Source organism: Sarcophilus harrisii, chromosome 1, assembly GCF_902635505.1.
Source record: "Sarcophilus harrisii chromosome 1, mSarHar1.11, whole genome shotgun sequence".
NCBI lineage: Eukaryota > Metazoa > Chordata > Mammalia > Dasyuromorphia > Dasyuridae > Sarcophilus > Sarcophilus harrisii.
This window is the reverse complement of record NC_045426.1, coordinates 63,816,052-63,842,504: the sequence shown is the minus strand read 5'-3', so window position 1 is coordinate 63,842,504 and position 26,453 is coordinate 63,816,052. Positions and strand designations below refer to the sequence as shown.

The 26,453-nt window shown below is 35.0% G+C and overlaps 1 protein-coding gene across 2 annotated transcripts in view; it reads right to left on the bottom strand.

Moving 5' to 3' along the window:
* Positions 1–768: 768 nt before the first annotated feature.
* The window catches only part of XYLB (xylulokinase), a 220,534-nt gene continuing 194,849 nt past the window's right edge, over positions 769–26,453 (bottom strand). For both annotated transcript variants that reach the window (XM_012543706.3, XM_031956996.1), the window contains exons 16-19: positions 17,360–17,418; positions 12,507–12,594; positions 9,424–9,518; positions 769–2,604 (exon numbers count right to left, since the gene is read on the bottom strand). In XM_012543706.3, the coding sequence (XP_012399160.1) occupies positions 2,527–2,604; positions 9,424–9,518; positions 12,507–12,594; positions 17,360–17,418 (320 nt within the window). In that variant the 3' untranslated portion in view covers positions 769–2,526. The remainder of the gene's footprint in view (positions 2,605–9,423; positions 9,519–12,506; positions 12,595–17,359; positions 17,419–26,453) is intronic.

The window sequence follows — 26,453 nt, the reverse complement described above, 5'->3', positions numbered from 1 at the left end:
AGGGGCACAGAAAAACTGAGCCACAATAGTAAGAAGTAATAAGTTAGGATTCGAACTTGTGTAATAGGATTGGGAATCTGAACTCACATTTCTGACATCAAGTTTGACTCCAAATTTAGTGCTCTTGGTGGATACAACATAAAGTTTAAAAACCCAACATTTCTCTTCAGTGCAAGAACAAATGCTTAATTCTTAATCATGACTAGAAAAGGCCCTGGCAATTCTGTTGATTTTCTTACCATGAACTCTTTGAAGTGAATCCTGAGACAAAGAAAAATCTATAGATATTTGTGTCCATTTGGATCATGTTAGCTTCTGGATAAGTTAGACATGACTCAGAATCATTGATTTAGAAGTAAAAAGAATCTTACACATCTAGAGAATTTTATATATCTCATCTTTTTTTGTGTGTGTCATGGATCTCTTTGGCAGTCTGGTGAAGCTAAAGGACCTCTTTTCAGAATAATATTTTTAAATACATATGATAAAAAAAGGATAGTTACCAAAATAGATTTTAAGTATTATATTAATATTTATTATAAGTAATATTCATATTACTAAATAATAGTTATTTGCATATAAATATATTTACACATAAGATATTTATATAACTATGTAAATATCATATAATATTTATATTATTTTATATTGAATATATTATATATTTTTAAAAGTGAATTCTTGGACATTGGGTTAAGAATTCCTGATCTAATACAAGCTGCCTCATTTTATAGAACAGGAAGATGTCAATTAATTCCCCCCCCCCCCCATTTCTTTTATGTTCATTATGACTTTCAAGACTATGATATCCAAAATCCAAGGTAAGGAAGCCCGAGGCATAGCTCTCACTCTGGCATAATGGTCTATTCCTATCCAATGAACCAATTTGGTTCTCAATTAATCTAGCTCAGAAAGGGTGATTGACTTGCCCGGAACCACATAGTATTAAGAAGCTGTGCTAGGATTCAAACCCAAGTGTCCTGGTTCCAGAACCAGTACTCTCTCCACTATACTTAAATACATCTTTGCTGGGTGGGTGATTCATAAGATTATAAGTTTCTTCACCAATGTTCTTATTAAAATGGTACCTATAGCATCACAGAATGCTAAAGCTGTCACAGATCATGGAAATCACCTAGGTGACAAACAAATAGAAATGGATTCCTCTGGGCACATGTTGACTTAGAAAACCACAAATTAATAGGACCAATTTTATATTGTATTTTTATTTATTTTGTTAAATATTTTCCAATTACATCTTATTCTGTTTGCAGGTCATCCAGAGTTTTGATGGACTTTTGGGGTTTGACACCTCTAATTGGGCCCAATCTCTTCCACCTATTTTTACAGATGAGGAAACTAGACTTAATGAGAAAATATGCCTTATTCAAGGTTACATGGCAATAAACAGCAAAGTTAGGATATGAATTGAAGCCTTTTGACTCCAAAATCTAGTGATTTCTTCATTACAAAACAATCAACGCCTTAAAATCACTAGTGACAACTTACTGTCTGTTACCATTTCCCAGAGACTTTACTTACCTAGTACTATTTACTCTGCTCTGTCTTGCAAAGGCAAGGTTCTTAATTCCTCCTTCTTGGATTTTCCAGATGCTATAACATCTGCCAACTTAGATTTCTGCTGACTTCCCATCACTCAGGTGGGTCTGTGCCCATCTACTGTTTATTGGGTCCTTCATCCCATTATCTGCTATTTAAACCTTCACTGACTGCCTGTATCAATAAGTGATCTAACCCTTGCTTATAACTTCTGTGATCCAGATTTTGTATAGGGCATGGCATGTTGGCCATAATAAAATGAGGAAGACCTAGATTCAAGTCCTGTCTAATACTTGCTAACTAATTCTCAGTTTCTTCATCTATAAAATGGACATACTGATATCTACTGATGAAGTACTTACCTTATTGTGAAGCTCAAATGAGATAAAATATATGAATTTCTAGGCAAACTTTAAGGGCTGCATAATTATTTTTATTTTTGGTTTCAATTCTTTATCATAATTAATGAGTGATCAGTTTTGAAAGTACATGGGAAACAAGTAATACATACATTCTACCTATCTCTGTGAACCACTTTGGTGAAAGTTTAGGTGAAACCATGTTACAATTCCTTGTGAACATTGTTTAGGAAATGTTGCACTTTAGCAGGAAGTGTAATTAAAATCTCACAAAAATGTGAGACAATGGTCAGGGCGATTTTACACGTGGAATGTGGTCCTTTTCTTTAAAATGATTACAATCCATTTGGAGAGACAAGATGCAACATTGAAACAACTGTTTATGGCAGTGTCCAATCGGGTTTGTTGTAGGAGCTAAGAGGAGGCTCAAAGTAGACCAGTGTGTCTGTGCTGAGCTTCCTGGAGGAGACTATTGAATTGGACCCCTATTCATTATGCTTGGTTAACCTGAGGATGAAACAGAGCAATCACAGAAAATTTCAAAGTATGTTGATTCATCTTTTCAAAATTCATGACAATTCGGAGGCAGGCTCAGGAACCTGACTTCTCAGTTGGCAGATGCATGAGACTGCAGGACAATTTGCTCCTCCAACTCAGCATACCTCTTGAGGAGTGGCCCATAGACCTGAAACAAGAACAAATCAACTGAGAATCTGGAGGGTTGTAATGTTTGGTGGGATGGAGAACTGTCTGTTGTAGTCTTGGTTTGCACAACTTCCTATCCCCCAATGATTTGAGAAGTTATATCCTGACATTACTAGATTTGAGAGGTGTCATGGTGCAGTGGATTACAGATGTCATCAATCAAGTTCAAATCCTACTTTTGACACATATGAACTATATAACCCTCTCTATGTTGTATAGCCACATTAATAGAAGGAGTTCTTTCCTGGGAATTTCCTATACAGATGGGATCGTAGTTTCTTGTTGTGAAGTGAAAAAAGGAAATGAAAGCCACTGCCTTTCTTTGGACTTCTTGCTTCATTTGATCTTCACACAATCTGGTTACTTTTTTTTCAAAAATGAGAGTTTAACCTCCAAGGTAGACATTGAACTCTAGTGAGCTCAGACCCTAGCTTTTGGCTGATTTCCTATGGAAGACAGTTCCTGTTCCTGGTATAACCCTGAATTTAAATACTGATAACAGCCCCTAGATCATCATAATGAACTATTGTGACTGAAAAAAAAAGTCACAGTTGGTGATGTCTTTTCATACCTACCTAGGAGTTGGACTTTACATATATATATATATATATATATATTATCTTGCCAGGAGATGCTCACTAAGTCTTTCATTAGTATCGATTGTATTTTTTGAAGAACAATGAGCTGCTTAAGAAGACAGACCATATTTTATACCACTCCTCTTTTTCTTCTTAGTCTTAGAATTCTTTTTTTTTTTTTTGATAGTGGATGGTCAACAAGTGAACTCAAAATTCCATTTAAAGCTCAGCCCAAGTAATATTTTTTCCATGAGGTCTTTTCCAATCACATTCAGTTGTTAGTGCTCCCTTTGAAATTACTTTTATAAAAATACATTTTATGAATGTTTTTTATCATCTACATTTCCCACTGTATTTCTCCCGTACTTTTTTCCAGAGCACCATTTCTTATACTAGAGAACTTTAAAAAGGAAGAAAGTACACTAAAACTAACCAAAAATAAAAAAGTCTGATGTTATATCCAGTGTTCCACACTCATGATTCCTGGATTTTTTTTTTTCATCTTTTTTTTTTTTTTTTTTTTTTTTTTTACAGCCAAGCTTGGTCATTATAATTATGCAGCATTTAGTTTTTGATTGTTCTTTCCATTTCCATTGTTGCAGTCATCATGTGTGTGGTGTGCAAGCATGCACACACATACATATGTGCATATATATGTATGTTTTCCTGGTTTGGCTTCCTTCACTTTGTATCACTTCATATAAGTCTGCCCAGTTACTCTACATTTACCATATTCATCATTTCTTACAGCACAGTATTATTCCATTAACATTTCACAAGTTATTTAATTATTCCACAATGCTTGGACAATTGTTATTTCCTTTGCTATTAAAAAGTGTTGCTTTAAATGTTTTGTTATTCATGGACGTCCTTTCTTTTGTCATTAACCTCCTTGCCTCCTGAATGATTTTATATGTCTATATATTTATTTATTTCTCTATACACATCTTATATCCTCCCAGTAGAATGTAAGTTTCTTGAGAACAAGGACTATTTTGTTTTTGCCCTTGTATTGCCAGAGCCTAGAATGGTGAACAGTATGAAAAAAGTGCTTTAAAATGTTTGTTGAATTAAACTATGTGCCCAGCTCATGAGGGGTATTTGGCTTCCCGACTTACAATAGAAGTAGAACATCCGGTCATAGTTTTTGGAGAGATGACAGGATCAAATGAGATAATGGATGTGGAAAATTGTTAGGTACTGTGCAAATTTAGTATAGCATTTCAAAGACTTCAATTGATTTCCTCAGCATGAACCCTCTCTCCACTTATGCAGACTGCAATTCTTCCACCAAGACTTGGCAGATAGCTTAATGAATTGTTACATCCAAACATATATGATGGACATATTTTTTTCCAATTGTTACCACTACCAAAAAAGCTTTTATATATCATTGGTGATCATCACCTTCAACCATGTTGAAGCCATCTTAGTTTCTTGTGGTTTCCCCTTATACATAAACTGGGACCAGTGATTTTCTATGACTGCAGACTTAATAGAGCCTCTGTGCTTTGGGGATGGACAAGATCACCATTGCTTAGTATTATTTGTAGTAAAAAATTAGTGAGAATGAAGTGGAGCTAAAATGGAGTTCAGATGTTCTAGTGCTGAAAGAAATTATAAAAATCATCTAGTTCGGTTCCCTCATTGGTTGATGGATGAGGAAACTGAGGTGCAGAGAGATTAAGTGACGACTAATGCCACAAATTACTAAGTGGCAGAGATTTGAACTCAGGCCCACCACTTTAATAAGAATCAAGCTACATGGGATACCAGAGGCTTGGGATGAAAATGGTTCAAATCATAGCTCTCTGGCAATTTCACTTTTAGTGTTTTCACTTTTAACTTTAGTGTATATATATATATATATACATATATATAATTAATATTATTTACCTTATAATTTTATTATTACACTAGGGTAATAATACTATTACTCATATAATTCTTACAAATTTTCACATTCATTATTCATTTATAAAACTGAGGATTGGACTAAATGGCCTATAAAATCCTCTCTCTAGATCTCTACCTATTATACTATTTATCTTGCTAGCTTTGCACCTTTGTCATATACATGGTGGAGCATTTGATGAATTATATCTTTTTCTACTTCTGAATGGTTAGTAATGGTGGTCACATGGCCTAAGTACCTCACAAAGGTATGAGTATCTGACAGAGGGATTAGTTGCTAATTACCATATTTCCTAATCCCAGGACCCTCACACACAAATTCTACCCAGGTATTTGAGTTAAGAATGATTATTATAATAACAATCAATAATAATAATGCACAGTATCTTTATTCCTACTAAGAGTATATATGATGTTGCTTGGGATTAAAATTTTCTTCCTAAATAAAATGAAAACACTGTGTAGATGTTAAAAATCCCAATTATGTTTAAAAAAATGCAAAAATGCATTTTCCCTGATGATCTTAGCCAAACTGGCTAAAAAATCTGAAAAACAGAAAACTCCAATTATCCCCTTGGGACATTAGCCAGTTATTAGACAATCAACTGCAACTTATTAAGGGGATAAAAGATATTAATAGGTATGTGGATGGAATATTGTTTTGAATTTCTAATGGCCTATTTCACTGACTTTAGCTTAAATGTCTTCTCCTAAGTGAATTCCTGAGGCAATTATTATGATTCCTTTTCTATAAATAATGTCTAAAGGAAGGAAGAACATGCAATGTTACATACAACTCAGAAATATAAATTCCCTCTATCATCCTAAAGCCTAATAGGTTTGACCCCAGGATAGTCACCAAAATCATTATCACAGAGAGAAACTTGCTCATGTCTGAAAGGTCTTTGTGTTTGTATTGGACCTCACTCTACAGCAAGCCTTGCTGGAGCATAGCTGTAGGCTGAACACAAATTTTACAAACTGTCTTATGAGACTCTCATTTCCCAACTGGGAGATGGTAAATTCATAAAAGCGGGACAAACTTTGGTCTTCTTCTGTCTCCATGGTTATTTGCTCTGGGAAGGAACACACTAAACTCATGTTTAATGGGTATTTTTAATGAATTTTGTCAGTAAATGGTAAACAGATCTATAAGTGGCCTATGGGCTTTGGAAAGGACTTGGGGAGATAACAGGGTATGGAGAAGAGATTCTTAACCTTTTAATATGTTTTGAGCCTCTTTGGCACTCTAATAAACTTAGCAACTAGTGGTAGATAGTAGATAAAGTGCTGGGCCTAGATCCAAGTTCAAATCCAGCATCTAATATCTGCTATGACCCTGGGTGAATTATTGATATAAAACAGTGAAAACAATAATAACACCTATCTTGCAGAATTGTTATAAGGAGCAAAGGAAATACTTGTTTTGTTTTGTTTAAAAAAAAAACTGTTTTGCACCGTGCCTGGAATATAGTAGGTACTATATAAATGCTTACTCCCTTCCAGTGAGGTTTTTAAATGATTACAATAAAATACAGAGGTTTATAGACAATGTAATTATATTGAACCATAGTTAGTAATATAATTTAAGAAACAAGTTCATAGACCCCAATTTAAGAACAGCTGGCATAAAGATATACTTCTTGTTATAGAGGCACCTTGTCCCAGATTGGTCACTTATTAAAGACATCTATGAGCCAACCTTTACTAATGCATCATAGACTTGCATTCATCTTCGTGGGTGATATTTCCAGTAAATATACCCCACCTCATGATTTAAGTCTTCACTGAAGCTGAGAGCCTTTAAAGTCAACTCAGGTTTGAATTCTTAATTATTATTGCATTAAAAGTAACTCAGAAGAGCAACAATAAAGAATCAGCAAAAGCATTCAGTTGAAACAGAAAAGAAAATGAGAAGTAAAACAGAAAAAAACCCAAAACATTAGCAACTCTTTTAGGTACCACTCCTCCACAGCTTGCTTCACATATGCTCTTCAGCTCAGTTTAAGACAAAAGCACAGTTCTTTCCTATATCACGTGCCCCTCTGAAAACTGGGGAAAACCATCATCTTTACCATCTTTTACACCTGTTGTGAATAGCTTGACTTTTGTGATCCTCCGTAACCTTTACACCCTTCAGAGAGTTTCCCACTTTTTGCATCATGGCTAGTTTCCTCATGAAACTCAGGTGATGATCTGCTCATCAAGTTGATATTTGTCTTCATTTTTTGAAAGCTCTAGGACTCAGGACCTCTTGCCATCCCCTTCCCCCAATGGCTCCATTTCCATGTCTTGTCCCATTCCCTTGCCATGATAATATTCTCTCATGGATCACACTGTCTCCAAAAAAATTTGAAGTCTTAAATCTCTGATATCAGGTCTGACTTCTGGGAGTCTATACTCATATAAGAAAGCAGTGTAAGATATAGCCCCTCAAAACAGGAATCATGAAGAGTGTAGTTCTTAATAGGATGGTCTTGAGCTTTTACCTTCCATTTGAAAATATAAATTTCCCCTTGTCTGATCTTTCCAACAAAGCAATTCTCTTATCAGGGCCTCAGTTTCCACTTCCATAAAAGGGGAAAAATAATCACACGGGACAGCATGGTAAAGTGGATGACATCCTGGATTTCAGGTCAAAAAGACTTTTGCTCAATTCCCTACCTATTAACTGTGACCTTGACCACTATCTGGACTTCAGTTTCCCCATACGTAAATTCCCCATATTTTTTTGTATTTGATCAGTTCCAAGGTCCTTTTCAGCCCCAACTTAATGATTCTATGATCCTTGTCTTGCCTAATGCATAGGGTTATTCTGAGGATGAAATAAGATAATGGATGTGAGCACCTTGTGAACTGTAAAATGCTATACAAATGTGAGAGATTGTTATTATGATCTTTTGTAACTGGATTTTACTCCATATCATGGTCAGATGTGATTATCTCAGGATAATCCTATTTCCTCTTATGCCTCTTTGCTTAATTAGCCAAGAAGCCAAGCATTTTGGTTTATAATAAATTATTAACATAGGGTTGAATCTGAAAATCTGAATGCAGCAGCTGTAGCATCACATGGACTTCTGAGGTCTCCAGGTTGTTTTTTTCATGCTGACTGGGTCGGATTAACTTGGGGAGAGGAGCCGTTCCAGGAGATGAGACCGATCAATGCTTCACTGAGGCTATTGAGGCTGTTGGACCAGGCTTTTGGGCTATGAGTAAAATCCTGTTTAAATCCATTTTGCTTTTGTATCCCCAACATTTAGCACAATGCCTTGCACTGAGGGGTTCAGTAAAGATTTGCTCAGTGGAATTCAATAGAATCACCTACCCCTAAAGCCACAAATCAATCTTTTCTCTTTATTTTGCTTCAGTTTCTTCATCTATAAATTACAGATTAGTTCTGTATCTGCCACTTATTTCCTGTGTGACCTTGGGCCTTTCTTGGTCTCAGTTTCCTCATCTGTAAAAAACAAAATGGGGGGGGGGGCGAGGGAAGGTACCCAAATGATCTCTATCCTGCTTTAGATCTATGCCTTTGAACTTTGCATAGCAATTAATATATAGCAAAACACTTTTACCTATGTTCTCGTATCTGATACCCTAAAAAACTTAGTAAGATCAATAAATTTCCTCCATTTTAATAATGAAGAAACTAAGACTCATAATAACGATGTAATGACTAGCCCAAGATCATATACTAAGTAAGTGATGTATTTAGGATTAAAACCCATGGTTCTGACTTCCAGCTCAGTGCTGATTTTACTTGGCTCCTGCTGCCTCATGTTAAAGTGTGATATAAAAGAATTTTATAAGGACAGAATAAGCATGAATCTATGACGATCTTAGAAATCCTTTGAGGAAAAAATGCCGTGTGTATAAATAAGTACCAGGCACAATGACAGATGGCTCATTTAAAGGAAGCTCCCAGCAGAGAATGACTGTTTTCAACAGGTCAGCTTCTTCTAAAGATTCGAGGAAGGAAGGAGTTGCCTAAGGAGCTTGGGGCCTTCTCACCACATGGAGTAAGTATAGGAGTAAGTCCTTGAAATGTCCAGTGAGGGGAAGGGGACAAACTCCAGGAGAGTTCCTTGTTTTCTCATTCAATGGAAACAGAGGAGGCTCATTTCACAATTATTTCTTAGGCAATGTGACCTCTGAGCCTTCTTGGAACGGGGCTCATTATTTCTGAAATGCAAGCCCAGCTCTTACTGGGTTTGACATACAATATGCTTAAATAGCTCTAGTTACAAAGTAATTTGGAAATGGTTCCACTCCCCCTCCTTCCCATCCCCACCAGATGTGCTCACCTGAGCTGTTCCAGCAGTTGGTGTAGCGGCTAATCTGGGCTCCGGGGCTAATTTCACAATATCAGCAAAGGAAACATTCCTCCCTACTGCGAGGCCTGGAAGGATAAAATCATATTTTGTTGGATATAAAATCATATTTTGAACCAAAGTGCTAAATTAATGAGAATTGGTTCCAGAAAAAAAGAATGAAAAGGGCTGGTCAGTGTGAAAAGATGAGAATTTGCCCCTGAGGAGACATGAGAAATTATCTTTAAAGATGGATGAGAGGAAATGAGGAAGAATGAAGGATAATTCCAAGGAGAGATGATCTATGAATAATAGTCCCTGAGGAGAGACCCTTGGAATTAAAACTATATTCCCTATACCTAGAATACCTTATCTCTATCCCCTCACTCAAGGAGACTCATTGAATTGCCATCTATCTTCAAAGCTTTCCTTAAATGCCATGAGTTCCTGATCTCCTCAGCCATTAGTGGTCACATTCTTATTCACTTATCATATTCTGTTTCATTGAAGTTGTTTATGTATAAATTTATATATTTCATCTCCTGTACTAGATTGTAAACCCATAGGTCCCAGGAGTATATATTTGTATTACTTAAGTCCTTTAACATATAAAATGCTTAGTAATGTTTTTTTTTAATTGAAGGATGAACCCTCATGGGATTTGTCCTTTCCATTTTTAACATTTTGTGATTCCATTGCTTTATTGGAAAATAAAGATGGCATATTGTTCCTCCACTGTGATAGAACAGCACACAAAATGACTAGGAAATGACAGCACCCACCTTCTACAGAGATGTGAGAAGAAGGGAATAGAATTAAGCTTAATTCTGAATTTGTACTGAAAACATGTAAATACAAAGAAATTGGTTCAGTAATATCAGAGGTGATGGCTATGGCTACATAATCCTTGGGACAAGGGCAGAGGAGGAAGGGAAAGGACCTGATCCATAGATATATGCCATGCAAGAGAGAAGCAGATCAGAAGAGGAGATAGGAGAGGCTGACTTCTTGGCAACAATGACTTAGCTGGGAAATCACTGAATTCAGTAGAATATGAGGGTGCTTGAATGGAATTCAAGTCTTAGATTTAATGAGAGGACTCTAGTCCTTAAGCCAGTGGTTCTCAAACTTTGGTTATAAGTATCTTTATATTATTAAAAATGACTGAGGATCTGTCCAAAAAGTTTTTGTTTATGTAGATTATATTTACCATATTAGAAATAAAAACTAATTTTGAATTCGTAGATCCTCCAAAAGGATCTCAGAGATTCCCAGAATTCTTTGAACCACACTTTGAGAACCATTGCAAACTGTTCTTGGCAGCAGGAAAACAGCTGTAGTTTCCTTTCTTTCCTATGCTTTTATTTTTTTCTTCACAGAAGCTGATGAAGGAAAAAAAGGGGATGGTATAAGAACAAGATGATGGACAGATAGGACTACATCAGAACAAGATCCTAAAAAAGTCAGGAAGTCTTTTTAGCAAAGAGATAGGGAAGTCCAATGACTTTAACCTTTTCATTCTCCTGTTATGCTACTATTTCTGTCAGAGTTCCAGGATGAGATCTCTTTTTTGACCCCGCAGGTATAGCAGTATTAGCTATAAGCCCTTAAAATAAGAATCATCTACTGAAGAGGCAGAGAGGTCTTTCTCACCTTTACCATACAAGAGTATCTCAGCTCCCCAAGGGAACTGGCATTTACTGTAGAGCCCCCAGCTTAGCCTAAAGGATGTGACTTGTCCACCTGATATGAAAACATAAAGCCTGAGGGAGGGTAGAGTATAGTAGTAGAGAACTGTGATGACTGTGTATTTTAAAATCAGCCTGAGTCAGGAATTCAGGTTAAGGGAAAATCTTCAATCTTTTTTCTCAGTAGAGGTGAAGAAGGATCGGAGGTAAAAGAGAATTGGAGGTAAAGGGAGATTAGCAATGTCAGCAGCTGTGTCAAGAAGCCAACCAGACCAGAAGCCACCAGAGCAGAACCCAGCCAACCTTCTCTCCCCACCTCTCTTCCTGCCCCTCTGCCTGCACCCACCAAAATCATCATTTCCTATACAACGCATCAGGACTTGCACAAAGAGTGGGCGGGGGCCATTCTTTCTCCAAGCATATATATTAATAGAGTATGGTTCAATTACTATTTAGCCTTACATGCTTGGGACCTCAGTGCATCAACTCAAGCCTCAGCCCATTACAGAGAAGGAATGAGAATGCTCAGCCTAAGGACTAAGCTCAGTACAAATAGACCAAGTTCTTTTGCTAACCAGAGCATTTTACTTAGAAGGTGGATTCTATTGAGTAGGTCAAGAATTTAAAAACCCTTATACTGACCAAAGACTTTGCCAAATTCTTCAAGTTCATCTATCTGTCCTAGATGCCCCACTGGACTAGGAAACTAGTGACTGAGAATTCTTTCCTCATCAACTCTTACTGCCCCTCCACTATCTACAGCACTATTCCTTCCCACTCTTGGGGAAGGGGGGAAACAATGTTCAGTGCTTGTCAATACTTACCAGCTTTCCTAATGAAAAGGAGACAAAGCAATGTTCAAGAACAGAAGAGTTCTTACTCACTGAGAAATAAGGTGATTAAATCAACATTTCCAAAGAAGTAGATTGTTCATTTCATTGGATATACAATATGTGGCAGTCTTTATTCATCCAACAAACATCTGCTAAGTTCCTACTGTCTTAGCACAATGCCTGACACATAGGTGCTTAATAAGTGTTTTTTGGTTGACTTATTGGTGGCTAGATACTTTGGAGGATGTGAAGATGAATAAGGCATAATTCTAGCTTTTAAAAAACTTGCACCATATCAGAGAAAATGACATAAGCACACAAATAGTTGTGAAACAAGGTAGATTAACAAAGCTTTACAGGGTCTCAAAGGAGGAAGGGATAACTTTCATCTAGTATGATAAGAGAAGATTTCATGGAGAAGGTATCATATGCACTAGGCCTTGAGGAACAGAGAAAGAGATATAATTTTAAAAAGAGTGGCTAATGTAATCAAAGGCACTAAAACAACAAGAGATCATGGATCTCATTTGCTGTATATATTTATCTATAACCTTACCATGAATTGCTCTATATGCACATCCCAAACAAGCTGAATTGGCAGTTTCAATAGTGTACACTGGGGCGTTGAACACATCGGACAAAACCTGTGGGAGAACATGAAGTTTCTGTTATCTCACAATGAGTCATTCCCATTCTTGAGAATAGCCATTTCCAGTTCTAATTCTGTTAGGTCCCTTGTCATGGGCTCCCGGCCTTTTGGCTTCAAATTCATTCAAATCTCCATCTCAAAAAAATTTCACTGGATTTCATGCCTTTTGGAGCCATTGTCTGATTTCTATTCTTCTTCCTTTTTTTTTCTTCCACTTTTCAACTTCTTATCAATATGGTTTACCCTAGCTGCCTCCACTTTTGATTCCAATTTAATTCAATTCAATGAATATTTATAAAGTACTTTCAGGGCAGTGTGCTAAAAACTGGAACAACAAACATGAAGAATTATATCATCAGGGTCCTCTAGGAGTTTACATTAAATATAAAGTGGGTGTAGTAGCAAGGCCTTGTGGACACATAAACACAATATAAGGCTGAATGTTAGAAGGGGAAAGGAGAGATCTAGAAAAATTTTTCAACACTTAAGGAAAGACATTATTTTCAGCTGGGGAACAAGGAAGGCTTGGAATAAGATGCAGCATCTAAGCTAGCTATTAATGAAAGAAAAGGATTTATACAAATATAAATGAAGATGGAGTATATGTGGGTGTATAGTGCATTTGAGGGTAGCTTCAAATATTTGAAGGATTATTATGCAAAAGAAGAGAACTTATATCTTAAGAAGCCAGAATTTTCCAGAATTGGAAAAGGCTGATTAAATGGACTCCCAACAACTGGAGATGTTTTAAAAGGGACAGATAAGCTCTTTAGGAATACTGTAGTGGGGGTTCGTACACTGGAGTAGAGATTTCACTTCAGTTCAAACAACATTTTATAATGATATTTATTAAGGGAAAAGCTTTGGACTAGGTGCTTTAAAATTAAAAAAATCAAATGAGATAATCTCCATCCTTAAAGAGTTTGAATGTTTTAGAGTAGATAAGATATGAATCCAAATATAAGACAAACTAGAATATTTTAAGTGCAATGGAAAAGTCTAAACAGAATATTTGGAGAGTTCTGAAGGATGGACAACTTTCAGCTAGAATGATCAGGACAAGTTTTATGGGAGAAGTGACACAACTTTAGTCTTAAAAGAAGGAAAGAATTTCAATGGGTACAGATAGGGAAAGAATACATCCAGGAGTAGAGGGACAATAAACTAAAAAGCATGAAAATGAAAGAGAAGGGCAAGAGTATTTGGCTGAAATGTACCTTCCATGAAAGTGAGTAGTGTAAAATAAGCGTAGTAAGGTAAATTGAAATCAGATTATGCGAGACTCAGAATTTCAGAATTTAGTATGCAGAATTCATTGAAGGCTCTTGACTAAGTGAATGGGTAGATCAGAACTGTATATTAGGATGATTCTTTTTGGTAGCAGTGATAAGCTGATTGGAAAGGGGAAAAGGACTGGAGACAGGAGATCAACTAGGGAGTGGTTATAATAATTAAGCATGAAAAGATGAAGGCTTAAACTAGGATAGAAGTAGGTTTAGTGGAAAGAAGAGGGTAGAAAGGAGACCTGGTAGGACTCAATAACTGATGAATGAGAGAGGAGAGAGACCAGGATGATTCAGATGGGAGAAGACCACTGCACTCTCAATAGAAATAGAGGAAGTTTAAAGGGATGGTGTTAGACTTCTTAAAAAAAAAAAGTAAACACTACAAAAAGAGATAGTAGGTCCTTCTGTCAGCACTTATGTCAGGAAAAAGCAAGAGCTATATTTTTGTGCTGCTGTAGAGCTGTGGTGTTCAAAATTGTGATAGTGTAAGAAAGAGGAACTAGCCTGGTTTTAAAAAACATAATCACTGTTCTATAGGTGGTTTGAATGGCTCTAAGAGCAAAGCATAGGACTCAGCTGAGTATCTAGCTCATATAAAAGGAACTAATGTGTTGTCTGGGTTTACAGAGGAAAAATTCCCCTCATGGATATATTTCACGTAGATTAATAAGAAGAGTTAATGTTTATATGGCACCTATCATGTTTCAGGCACTGTGCTAAATACTTACAAATATTCCTTCAATTGATCCTCCCAACAACTTTGGGAGGCAGGTGCTACTATTATGTCCATTTTGTAGATGGGAAAGTGAGGCAAATAGAGGTTAAATAACTTGCCCAGCGGTATGCATTAAATTTCTGAGGCCACATTTGAACCCAGGTCTTCCTGATTCCAGGCCTGGTGACCTATCCACTACACTTCCTAGCTAGTAGTATGTGGAAGCATTCCCTTGCCTGATTGTGTGATATCTTATATATGGTAGTATTTTTGTATGGGAAACAATCAGTATTCAGCAATTCACTAAAAGAACAAATGCTAAATAAGTAATAGTAATAATAACCTTCATATAAAGTTTGAAGTTTCAAATAATTTTGCATATGGTGAATTATTTGATCTCTCAAAAAACTCAAGAGGTTAATACTATTTTCTCCATTTTACAGAGAGGAAAACTGAGGGAGATAAAGGCTAAATTATTTTGTCAGGATCACATAGCTAATAAAAGTCCAACACCAAATTTGAACTCTGGTCTTTCAACATTCTACCTGCTGTGCTACCTAGCTTCATAATTTTTCTTCTCTTACAAGGTATGCTGTTGGTAAAGGCTGAGTTTATGAAGAGATGGCATTTCAGAGAAAACATTTTTAAGAAAAATTAATTTAAGCTATGTAGTGCAATGGATACAGTGCCTGATTTGAAGAGAGAAAGAATGAAGTGCAAATCCTGCTTCATATACTAACTAGCTATATGACCCTTAATAAGTCACTTAATCTCATTTTCCTCAACAGTAAAATGTGGATAATGATAGAATAAAAAAAATTGGGGGAAATGTTTTGGAACCTTTAAAGTGCTTTTTAAAATGTTAGCTGTTCTGTTTTCTATTTTTAGCTATTATTATTATTATCTGATGCTTACTCCCTTAATTGTTAGTGTCATTGTCTCCTGCTTAAATTATCTTGTATATATTTCTCTGTTTACATGTTGTATCTTCCCAGGGGAATATAAACTCATTGAGGTTATGGGCAGTTTTTCATTTCATCTCTGTACACCCCAAAGATAACATGATATAGTGGATAGAAAACTGGTCTCTGAATCAGGAAGATCTAGGATTAAAATTATGCCATTAACACAAACCAACTGTATGACCCTGAGTAATTCATTTGGCCCCTCAATGCTTCAAACATGCCCTTAATCTCCAAATTGCACTGAGGCTTCAGGACTGCATCCATAGAAGGAATTTTCTCACAAGTAATGGCTTATATCAGTGAACACACACACACACACACACACACACACACACACACACACACACACACAATATTCCTAGATGCCCAGCACATAAAACACATTTAATAAATCAGTGTTAGAAATGGACAGTCTCCTTGAGCACCTTAAGAACATGTTTGGAGAGTTCCCATGTAACAGAGAGGCAGATTTGGAAAGGAACAGGATGGATTTGATTTTAAATATGTTGAGTTTAAAGTATCTGTAAGAATGGGGCCAGTTGGCTCCCCATGACCACACTGGGGGTAGAAGGACCAGCTTGCAGATAAAAGCTTCACTTGGCCCAGCCAATATAGAGCATAATAAAAGCCCTTTTCATAAACACTAGCCAGCTGCTTTGATCCAGTTGCTTGAAGCCATGTTCCTGCCTTATCTCTCTGCCAAATCATGAGTTCTGCAGTACACTCAGATGCCATTTTCAGTGTGACTGCCCTAGTTTTCCTCACAAATGTTGAAATTAATCTTCGTGCTGACTCCACCCATTTTTCTCTCTCCATTTTCAACCCGACCAAGATTGATATGACTCCACCTTGCACTTGTACAGATCCCTCTCTAAGCAAATTATACCAGCATCACTGTAATCCCAGTCTCCACTATTGGCCAATGTTCCTCGGAATCAGCCCAAGGGAGTTTATGGCTATTTCTGTTAGAATCTTTGGCCATAAAAAGCAATAAGCTCTAAGCTCATGCACACTCAGGATAATGCTGCCATAATGTTCAAATGGAGATGTCCAGTTAGCAACTGAAAACATGGAAACTATAGTTCAGGATTGGAGATACAAAGTTGAAAGTTATTAGTATACAGTCATGGGAATAAATGAGATTACTAAAGGAGAGAGCACAGATAGGGAAAAGGGCTGAGGTCAGAACCTTAGATGATGAGCATGTTTAGGGAGCAGGAAGAGTATAGAGAACCACCAGAAACAGAGGAGAGGACAGAGAAATAGGAAAAGAATTAGAAAAGTACATTGTTATGGATGACAAGGGAAGAGAGAAGAGTAATCAGAAAGGGGGAGGGGCATCAAACCATGTTAAATACTACCAAAAAAAAAAAAAAAAAAAAAAAAAAAGGAAAATAGGACTTTAAAGAGGCCTTCAAATTTGAGTACCAATAAATCTTTGAGGTTGGAGGTGAATAATTTTAGCTGAACAAAGAAGATGGAAGCTAGATCATAGGGGACTAAAGAGTAATGGGGTATTGAGAAAAGGGCATAGAAAGTATAAATTATTCTTCCTAAAAATTTGACATTAAATGAGAAGGGAGAGCTGGAGAAGTAGCTGGGTCAAGGGAAGGGATTATTTTGTTTTATTTTGCTTTAAGGACAGGTGAGGACTAAGAATTTTTGTGATCTTAGAGGAATTAGGCAACCCAGAGGGTCCCTTCCAAACCTGAGACTGATTCTAAATTTCTACAACTTTGTGACAGAATCAGGGACTGAACATGAAAAGTTTTAGGAACTGCCATCTACCCTTACCTGTAAGATGTCTTTATTATGTGAAGCTCCTCCAGTAGCCAGAATCTTGGTACTTGGCACTGCAAGGAAAAAGAAGAAGGTTGAGATTGGTTTAATTAAACTTGTTTATAACATATCTTTCTCACAAACTTATTGCCAACAGATTATCTTTATTCTTGTTTCCTTTTTATGGAAAGAGAAAAAGAACTTCAAAGCCTTTGTTTTCCCCCAATTTAAAAAACATTTAAAGTTTTGGGTTCTATATTCTATTCCTCCTCCTCTCCCTCCTCCCTGAGTCAGCAAGCAATCAGATACAGGTTAAACATATGAAAAGACATTTTGTGCAAGAAAACTTGCATAAAAGAAAAAAAAATGAAAGAAAGTGAAAAATTTCACACTTTAGTCTGATTCAATCAATATTAGTTCTTTCTCTGGAGGCAGATAGTATGCTTCATCATTAATCTTTGGGATTTATCTTGGATCACTTTATTTCCAAGAATAGTTAAATAATTCACAATTCTTTATCATAAAATATTACTATTACAATGTAAAATGTTCTCCTGGTTCTGTTCACTTCACTATGCTGATATCAGTTCAGATTTTTCTGAAATCATTCTCCTTTTCATTTCTTATATAGAATAATAATATTCTACTATAGTCATATGCCACAGAATTTTCAGTCATTCACCAATTGATAGTCATCCTCTGGGTTTCCACTTCTTATCCACCACAAAAAAGAGCTGCTACAAATATTTTTCTGCAAATAAGTGCTTTATGCCTTTTGGGCTGTCTTTGGGATATAGACCTAGCAGTACAAATCCTTTGTTCTTAAGTCTCCCATATAAGCTATACTAAAAGGGTAAAAGGAGTTCTTTATTTTATTGTGTTCCCAAGAAATGTGTTAATTTCTAAAAAGGACAGTACATAGATTGTGACCACACATATTAATGGAAAAATTGGATAAGAAGGGAATGATAGCTAAGGCCTCTGATTCCATCTTGCTCATGGACTTCCTTATGAGTCCCAATGAATAGCTTGCCTAATCAAACCCATCTTCAATGAATTCACAAGAGTATAGACTATAGTAACTCGTAAGAACTTTCTAACAATGACAATAATTCAGTGGCTTGTTCCAGAACTCCCATCACTAGAGGTCCTTAAGCAGATACGAGATTTAAGCCAGGAATTGTTAGTTTTTTGTGTGTATCATAGATCCCTTTAGCAATATGGTAAAGTATATGAACCTAAGAATAATATTTTTAAAAATTTTAATGATTTAATAACAATAACAAATAATTGAAAGAAATGTTATATTTTAGTTAGAGATTAGTGAAATTGAAGGCATTTTTTCTCATCCAAATTCAATCTACCTTAAGCTTATGTTAAGAATCCCTGATTTAACCAGGGCACTATCAGGAATACCAGAGATAATCCCTGCTTTGAGTGTATGATAGTTTTTAAATTCCCTTCCAATTCTTGAGATTCTATGATTCTTCCTGTGGAGAATGTACTGAGGAAGAATAAATTAAAGTTTGCCATGTTCATAAACTCCAGTCTGAAGGAGATCTTCAAGATTATCTAATCCAAATCCTTCCCATTTTACAGATGAGGAAGTCGAGTCCAAAATAAATTGAGAAACTTGAACTTCAACCTCCTGATTTCAAATTCTATGTTCTTTTCACTATTATGTAATCTTGGACCATATCCCTTGATACTTCAAAATATCTTAATTCAGCTAAGGTCTCTGGGCCTAGTCTTTAGGTCCAGGAGTCACATCCTTAGGCATTCCACTCAATCTAACCCAAATTAAGAATAGTTTCTTGCCCCTAGATCATCCTGTCCTTTCAGTGGGCATGGGACTGCTTCATTCTACAATCTTAAACCAAACCTCAGTCAGCCAAAGTATCCTCTAATCTTTTCCCCTCCCAGATAAAAAATAAAATCTTCTGGCTTTTAAAGCCCTTCAAATCTGATCCCTTTTCCAGTCTTCTTACATTTGATTCTCTCCTCATACACCCTACAATTCAGTGACACAGGTTTTCTTGTGTGTGTGTGTGTGTGTGTTTTGTTTTGATTTTTTGCATATGACATATTTTATCTCTGGATTCTTTGCATTTTTATTGGCCACCTCCCATGTCTGGAATGCTATCCCTTTCCCCCCTTCTTTTCCTGGCTTCCTTTTAAGACTCAGCTCTGATCCCATTTTGCAGTGACATTTCCTATTTTTCCACTCCCTCTAGTAATAAGGTACTCCCTAAAAGATTGCTTCCCATTTACTCTGTATATATATATATATCTTGTCTGTGCATAGTTGTTTACATGTTGTTTCCCCCACTAAAATGTGATGTTCTAAAGACAGGGGATTTGATCTTTTGTTTGTTTTTGGCCTCTGTCACCAAGAGAGCATAAAGTCTGGCACAGAGGAAGCTCAATAAATGCCTGTTGACTTGACTTCTCAACTGGTAAGCTTTGGGCTGTCTGCCTGGACTAGCTAATTCAGTAACTCATTTTTCCCAAATAGGAAAAAGGAAAACATTATCCAAATAATAAAATAGTCATAATAATGCAAGAGTCTTTCTACCCTCTACAAAAACAAGTTTCATACTAGGGTTAAATCACTTTTTGTGGGAACATTTCTCTGAATTTATAGTGGTAATCAGTGGGAAAATATGATTTAGTGTATATGGAGATATACTTTATAAATAGGTGTTCAGGGATGCAGCAAATGCATAGCACCAAATTACAGATTGTCTTCAGATTTGTGGCTATTTGAGTCACAGATCTTCACTGCTGAAAGTTCCATCGTTGATGGTGACTGCCTTCACTTAAACAGAGCTCCCATTTTTGTAACTGCTGATACTACTTTAGGTTGTGTGCCTTTGTCTGTATGCTTTTCTGCTGCTATGGTTTCTGGGCTAAGCACAGCTGCCTTGAGCCTGTAAATCCCAAAAACATTTTTTTGCCTTCTACCCTGTTGGTGGTTGCCCTTTGAGATTACCAGAAAGCAGCTGCTTGAACTGTGAGGAATCCCCCAGGTCAGAGACCCTTAATTCACAGGAAGTTAGATCAAAATAAGACACAAATCTCCCCCACTCCCCCAAGTTAGTAAATGTCTTACTCAGACTCTGTTAGGTTTCCATAAACTATAAATATCTGTGCCCCCAAATGAGGGATAGACATCTATCTCTTTTAGTCCCTGAGCAATTTTAGGCTTAATATCCTTGGCCATACCCTGATTTTTTTAAGAACTCCTACTTTCCCCTTTGACCAACATCTATTTCTTCCATCCCCTCTTCCCTCTCTACCATATACCACATAGATTGAGTCTGCTTTTTCTAGGGCTTAGGCAAAAAGAGGGAGGCAAAAAGAGTAGAAAGAATGATCACTTTGGGGACAGACGACCTGCATTTGAATTCTGGCTCTGATATTTACTAACTGGGCCAATTTTAATTGCTGTATGTCTTGGTTTTCTCATATATCTACATTTTTTGCTTGAAGTCAGTGGTCCAGAAGAATGAGAATATTTCGCAGCTCCACCAATTGTGACACATCAGCATACCTTGTGCTTATTTTTTAAAATCATTTTTATCATGACTGAATGTTCATAGAAAATTTGTATTTTAAATATATTATCATGTCATTTGCAAATAATAATATTCTGACTTCTTCACTTCCTATGTTAATCCCTCTAATGTATTTTCCTTATCTTCTCAAAATTGCTATAATTTTCAACATATGTCAAATAAAAGCAATGAGAGTAGTTGTTTTTGTTTTATGTCTGCTTTAGTGGGATTGCTTCTAATGTTTCTCCACTACATATTATATTGACACTTGGCTTAAAGTAGAAATTTTTTATTGTGTTGAGGAAAAATCTCTCCCTGTCTATTCTTTGTTCTGCAAGGTGTTTTAAAATTGTTTTTATTATGAACATAGATATCAAAAACACAAAGATATGGAATTATGCCTCTCCCAAATCTCTCAACTGTGCACATCCTTTCAAGACAGCAATATCACTTCTAGGGATAGACCTCAAAGAAATTAAAAAGAAAATTTTGCCTCTCCAAAATATTTATAGTAGTACTATTATAATATCAAAGGAGTTGGAAACCAATTCCATCATCTAGGAAATGGCTGAACAAATTGTGGCATTTTAATGTAATAGAATTATATTCCATTTGCATTCCCTCTATAGTATAAGAAATGATGAATATGATGGGTTCAGACAAACATAAGAAAATGTGTATGAACTGATACAGAATAAAGTTAGAACCGGGAGGAAAACTGATATTATGACTGCAATAGTATAAAGAGAAACAATTTTGAAAGAACAATCTGACTTCAGAATACTGATCAGAATTTGTTTCCCACCTCCTAGCAAAGAGGTGATGAATTAAAGATGTAGGATGATATATAGATATAGATTTACAGATCCAACCATTTTGTTCATTTGTTTTGCTTCGCTATAGAGATTATTAAGATGGTTGGCTTTTCCTTGGAGAGAAAGTATGTGGAAATAGTGGATAATAATAGTGATGCAAAAAAAAAAGTCAGTAAAACACTTTAAAAATAAAAGAGAACAGAAGGAAATTCAGAAAGGTATACTTATAAGCAGGGAAATTTTATTATATCATACAAATTTAAAATATATGGAAAAAATAAACTACATAAGAAGTTCATGTTTTTGGTACAATTCCCTTTTCTGTTATTTGTATGCTGAGTTTTCTGCTGACACATATTCATAATAAAAAGATAATTTTAAAACTTTCTAAAATGAATACTATAGAAGGATTTTCCCTCAACACAATAAAAAAGTCTACCTTAAGCCAAGAGCCAATATAATTTTCAGTATAAATGTATTAGGGATAATCCCACTAAAACAATTCCTCTTAATGCTAATGCATTTCCTTGAAGAATATCTTCAATTTATCCTGTATATATCTTACTTGTAGATAGTTTTTCCATATTATCTCCTTTATTAGACTGTGAGCTCCTGTAGGACATGGGCTTATTTTGTCTTTCTTAGAATACTTAACATCTAGCACAGTGCCTGGCACATAATAGCTGCTTAAAAGATGCTTGTTGACAAAACAAGAATGCTCCTATCACTGTTTTTATTTGATACAGTATCACAAATTCTAGCAATTTTAATAATACAGGGAAAACATATTAGAGAAATTAATATTGGATATAGAGAGGTATCATTATTTTCAGATGATAGGATAGTATGTCTAGCAAATCAATGCATCATAACAAAAAAAAAAAAAACCAGAAATAGCAATAACCAAATTTTATACAGTGCTTTAAAGCTTGAAAACTGATTTATTTCATTTGATCCTCACAACAATCCGGAAGGTAGATACTATTATTATCCTCACATATTATCGATGAAGAAGCTAAGTCTGAGCAAAGTAAAGATCGTATAGATCGAGGGTAGAGTTTAACTTGATGTCTTCTGGATTCCAGATCCAGTGCTCTACCCACTATGTCACACCGTCTCTCCTAGATTAGCATGTAAAAAAAATCATTATTTGCTACTAATAAAGATCAGGACAACATAATAACAAAGAATCCCATTTATAAAATCAAAACCATCAAATATTTGAGAATTTCCTCATATAGAGTTTGTAGATAGTTGTTTGAATGTATTGAATTCTGTATAGCCAAAATCCAGAACTCCTAAGTCAAAATATTGCAAGCAGCTAGAAGGAAAGAATTTAAATATGGAAGGCACAATCAAGAAAACATAAAATTTTGCAGGTATTATAAAGAAATCATTATAAGGAAAAAGAGAGTTTGGAATATGATATTCCGGAAAGCAAGGGATCTAGGATTACAACCAAAAATAAACTATCCAGTAATACCGAGTATAATCATCAAAGGGGAAAATGGATCCATAATGAAATAAAGTATGTTCACGCATTCCTGATGAAAAGACCAGCACTACATAAAAACTTGGAGGAGTTAAGAATAAAATAAAAATGTAAACATTATAAAATTATGTGAGACTAAACAAAGTTAAGCAAATTTACATTCTTATATGGAGAAAAGATACATGTAAGCCCTCAGAACTTTATCATTATTAGGGGGTCTTAGAGGGAGTCTCAATAAATAAAAGGTCTCAATAAATTAAAAAAAATAAAATTCTATTGTGTTTGGAGGATCTAAAAAGAATAATGGAAGGGTGCGGAAAAGGAATGAACTAGGGAAAGTGGGAAGGGATAAAAAAAATTGGGAATATTATCTCACATAAATGTAGTGTGCAAGGAAGAGTTTATACATGAGAAGGAGCAGTTGGTGGTAGAGCAAACAATATATGCTTTGTTTTTGTTTTTTGTTGCTGTTGTTGTTTTAAAGGGAATCAGAACAGAAATTATTATGTTTCAACTGATGTAAAAAAGAAAGGGGTAGCAAACATGATCTCTAACAAAGCAAAATAAAAAATAGATCTAATGCAGCATCTGAATTCTTAAAAGTTAAATAAGTCATTGGAAGAAATAGACAGTAAAACTATGCTAATAAGAAACATCAATTTACCTCTCCCAGACCTAGAGAAATCTAATCATAAATAAGAAAAAAGATGAAGAGATTAATAAGAATTTCAGAAAAGCTAGATATAATAGACTTCTAGAGAATATTGAAAGGGAATAGAGATCTATTTTTCCACTTTGCCTGGCATCTTCCCAAAAAATTGATGAAATGTTAGAGCAAAAAAAATCTCACAAACAAATGCAGAAAAGGAGAAATATTACATGTATAACTTTCCTCATTCATAATACAAGAAAAAGTACATTCATTAAAAAGCCTTTGAAAACAAATTAAAAATTAATTTGAAATTAACTTAATCCTAAAGGATCAAAGAGTCAAAGAACAAGTCATAGGAAAAATAATTAATTTATTTAAAATAATAGTAAGAATGAGAAACATACCAAAAATTGTGAGATGTAAGCAAAACAGTACTTATGAAGAAGTCTACATCTTTAAATTTTTTCATCAATAAAAAAGAGAAAGAGCAGATCAATGAATTGGGCATGCAACTAAAAAAAATAAAACTAACCTAGAACACCAACAAATTCAAAACTCTTAACTAAATACCATCATAGAAATTCTGAAAATCAAAAGACAAATGAACACAATGGAAAGTATAAAAAACATACTGAATTAATAAATTAAAATTAGAGCTGGTTTTTAAAAGAAATCAACAATAAAATAGATAGGACATCAGTTTAAACAAAAAGGAAGAAGAAAACAAAATTACCAATATCAAAAAATAAAAGGTGGAATTCACAACCAATAAAGAACTAAAAGCAATTATCAGAAACTATTTTGCCCAACTCTATGCCAATAAAACTGACAATCTATATGAAATGGTTGTTTTCAAAATATAAATTGCCCAGAATAGCAGAAATAAAATATATAATTGACCTTATTTTAGGAAAAGGAATTGAACAAGTCATCTCCCAAATCCTCCAGGAACAAATGGATTTATAATAAATTCTACCAAATATTTAAAGATTAAAATTTAAATTAAAATTTTAATACATAAACCATTTGAAAAAATAGGTAAACAAATTCCTTCTATGACACAAATATGGTCTTTCTATCTAAACCAGAATGAGTCAAAATAATTTTATACTGGGTCAGAAAACAGTTTGATTAGTAGACTGGATTAGGTATATAATGTACAGAAGCAAATGAGCACAGTGATTTAGTGTTTGATAAACCCAAAGATGGCAGAAATCAGGACAAGTACTCACAATTCAACAAAAGCTGTTGGGAAAATTGGAAAGCAGTTTGGCAGAGACTAGATATAGACCAACATCTCACACTGTATATCAAAATAAGCTCAAAATTGATACATGATTTAAATATAAATAATAACATCATAAGCACATTAGTGGACCATAGAAGAAATTACCCATCAGGTATAGAAGTATGGATAGGGGATTAGTTCATAACAAAAGACAGAGGAGGTCACAGGAAATAAAATGAATACTTTACGTAAAATGGATATAAATATTACATAAAATTAAAAAATCTTCACACAAACAAAATCAATGAAGCTAAAATTAGAAGAAAAGAAGAAAACAAGGGAAAATATTTGTATCAAGTTTCTCAGATAAAAGTCTCATTTCTAAGTTTTATATAGGGAATTAAGTCAAATTTACAAAAAAAAAAAAAAAAAAAAAAGACCCATTCCCTAAATGGTAAATGGTCAAAGTATACAAATAGACAGTTTTCAGAAGAAAAATCCAAGCTATAGTCATATGAAAAAAATGTCCTAAATATATAATGATTTCAGAAATTAACATTAAGACAACTCCAAGATACCCAAGATGACAAAAGAGGAAAATGGCCAATGCTGGAAGGGCTTCACGAAAACAGGTACACTAAAACACTATTGGTAGAGCTGTGTACTAATCCACTCATTCTGGAAAGCAATTTGGAATTATGCTCAAAAAGTTATTAAATTGTGCATACCATTTGACTCCGCATTTCCACTACTTAAAATACATCCCAAAGCCATCAAAGAAAGACCCATATGTACAAAAATATACAAAGCAGTTTTTTGTTTTTGTTTTTGGTAATGGCAAAGAATTGGAAATTGAGGGGATATCCATGAATTGGGGAATGGCCGTTGAACAAATTATGGTGTATGAATATGGTGGAGTACTACTGTATTTTAAAACAAGATAAAAGGGTTGGTTTTAGAAAAACCTGGAGAAACTCAAATGAACTAATCAAATCAAAGGGGATAGAACCAGAAGAACAATTTATGTAATAACTATACTGTAAAAATAATTAATTTTAAAAGATTTAGTAATTGTAATCAGCAATTAAGGACTCATGATGAAACATTTTATTCACCTTCAGAGAGAGAGATGAAGATCTCAGAATGCAGACTAAAGCATTCTCTCTCTTTTTCTCTTTTTCTCACAGACAAAGCTAATGCAAGATTTTATTTTGCACAATTATCCATATTTCTAATGGGTTGTTTTTTTTGGGGGGGGGTTGCCTTTTTAATGGATAAGGGAGAAAGAGATGATTTGGAACTGAAACAATTTAAAACTGAATAAAAATAAAAGATATAAGGAATCGCTATAAAAAGTCAGTAGTA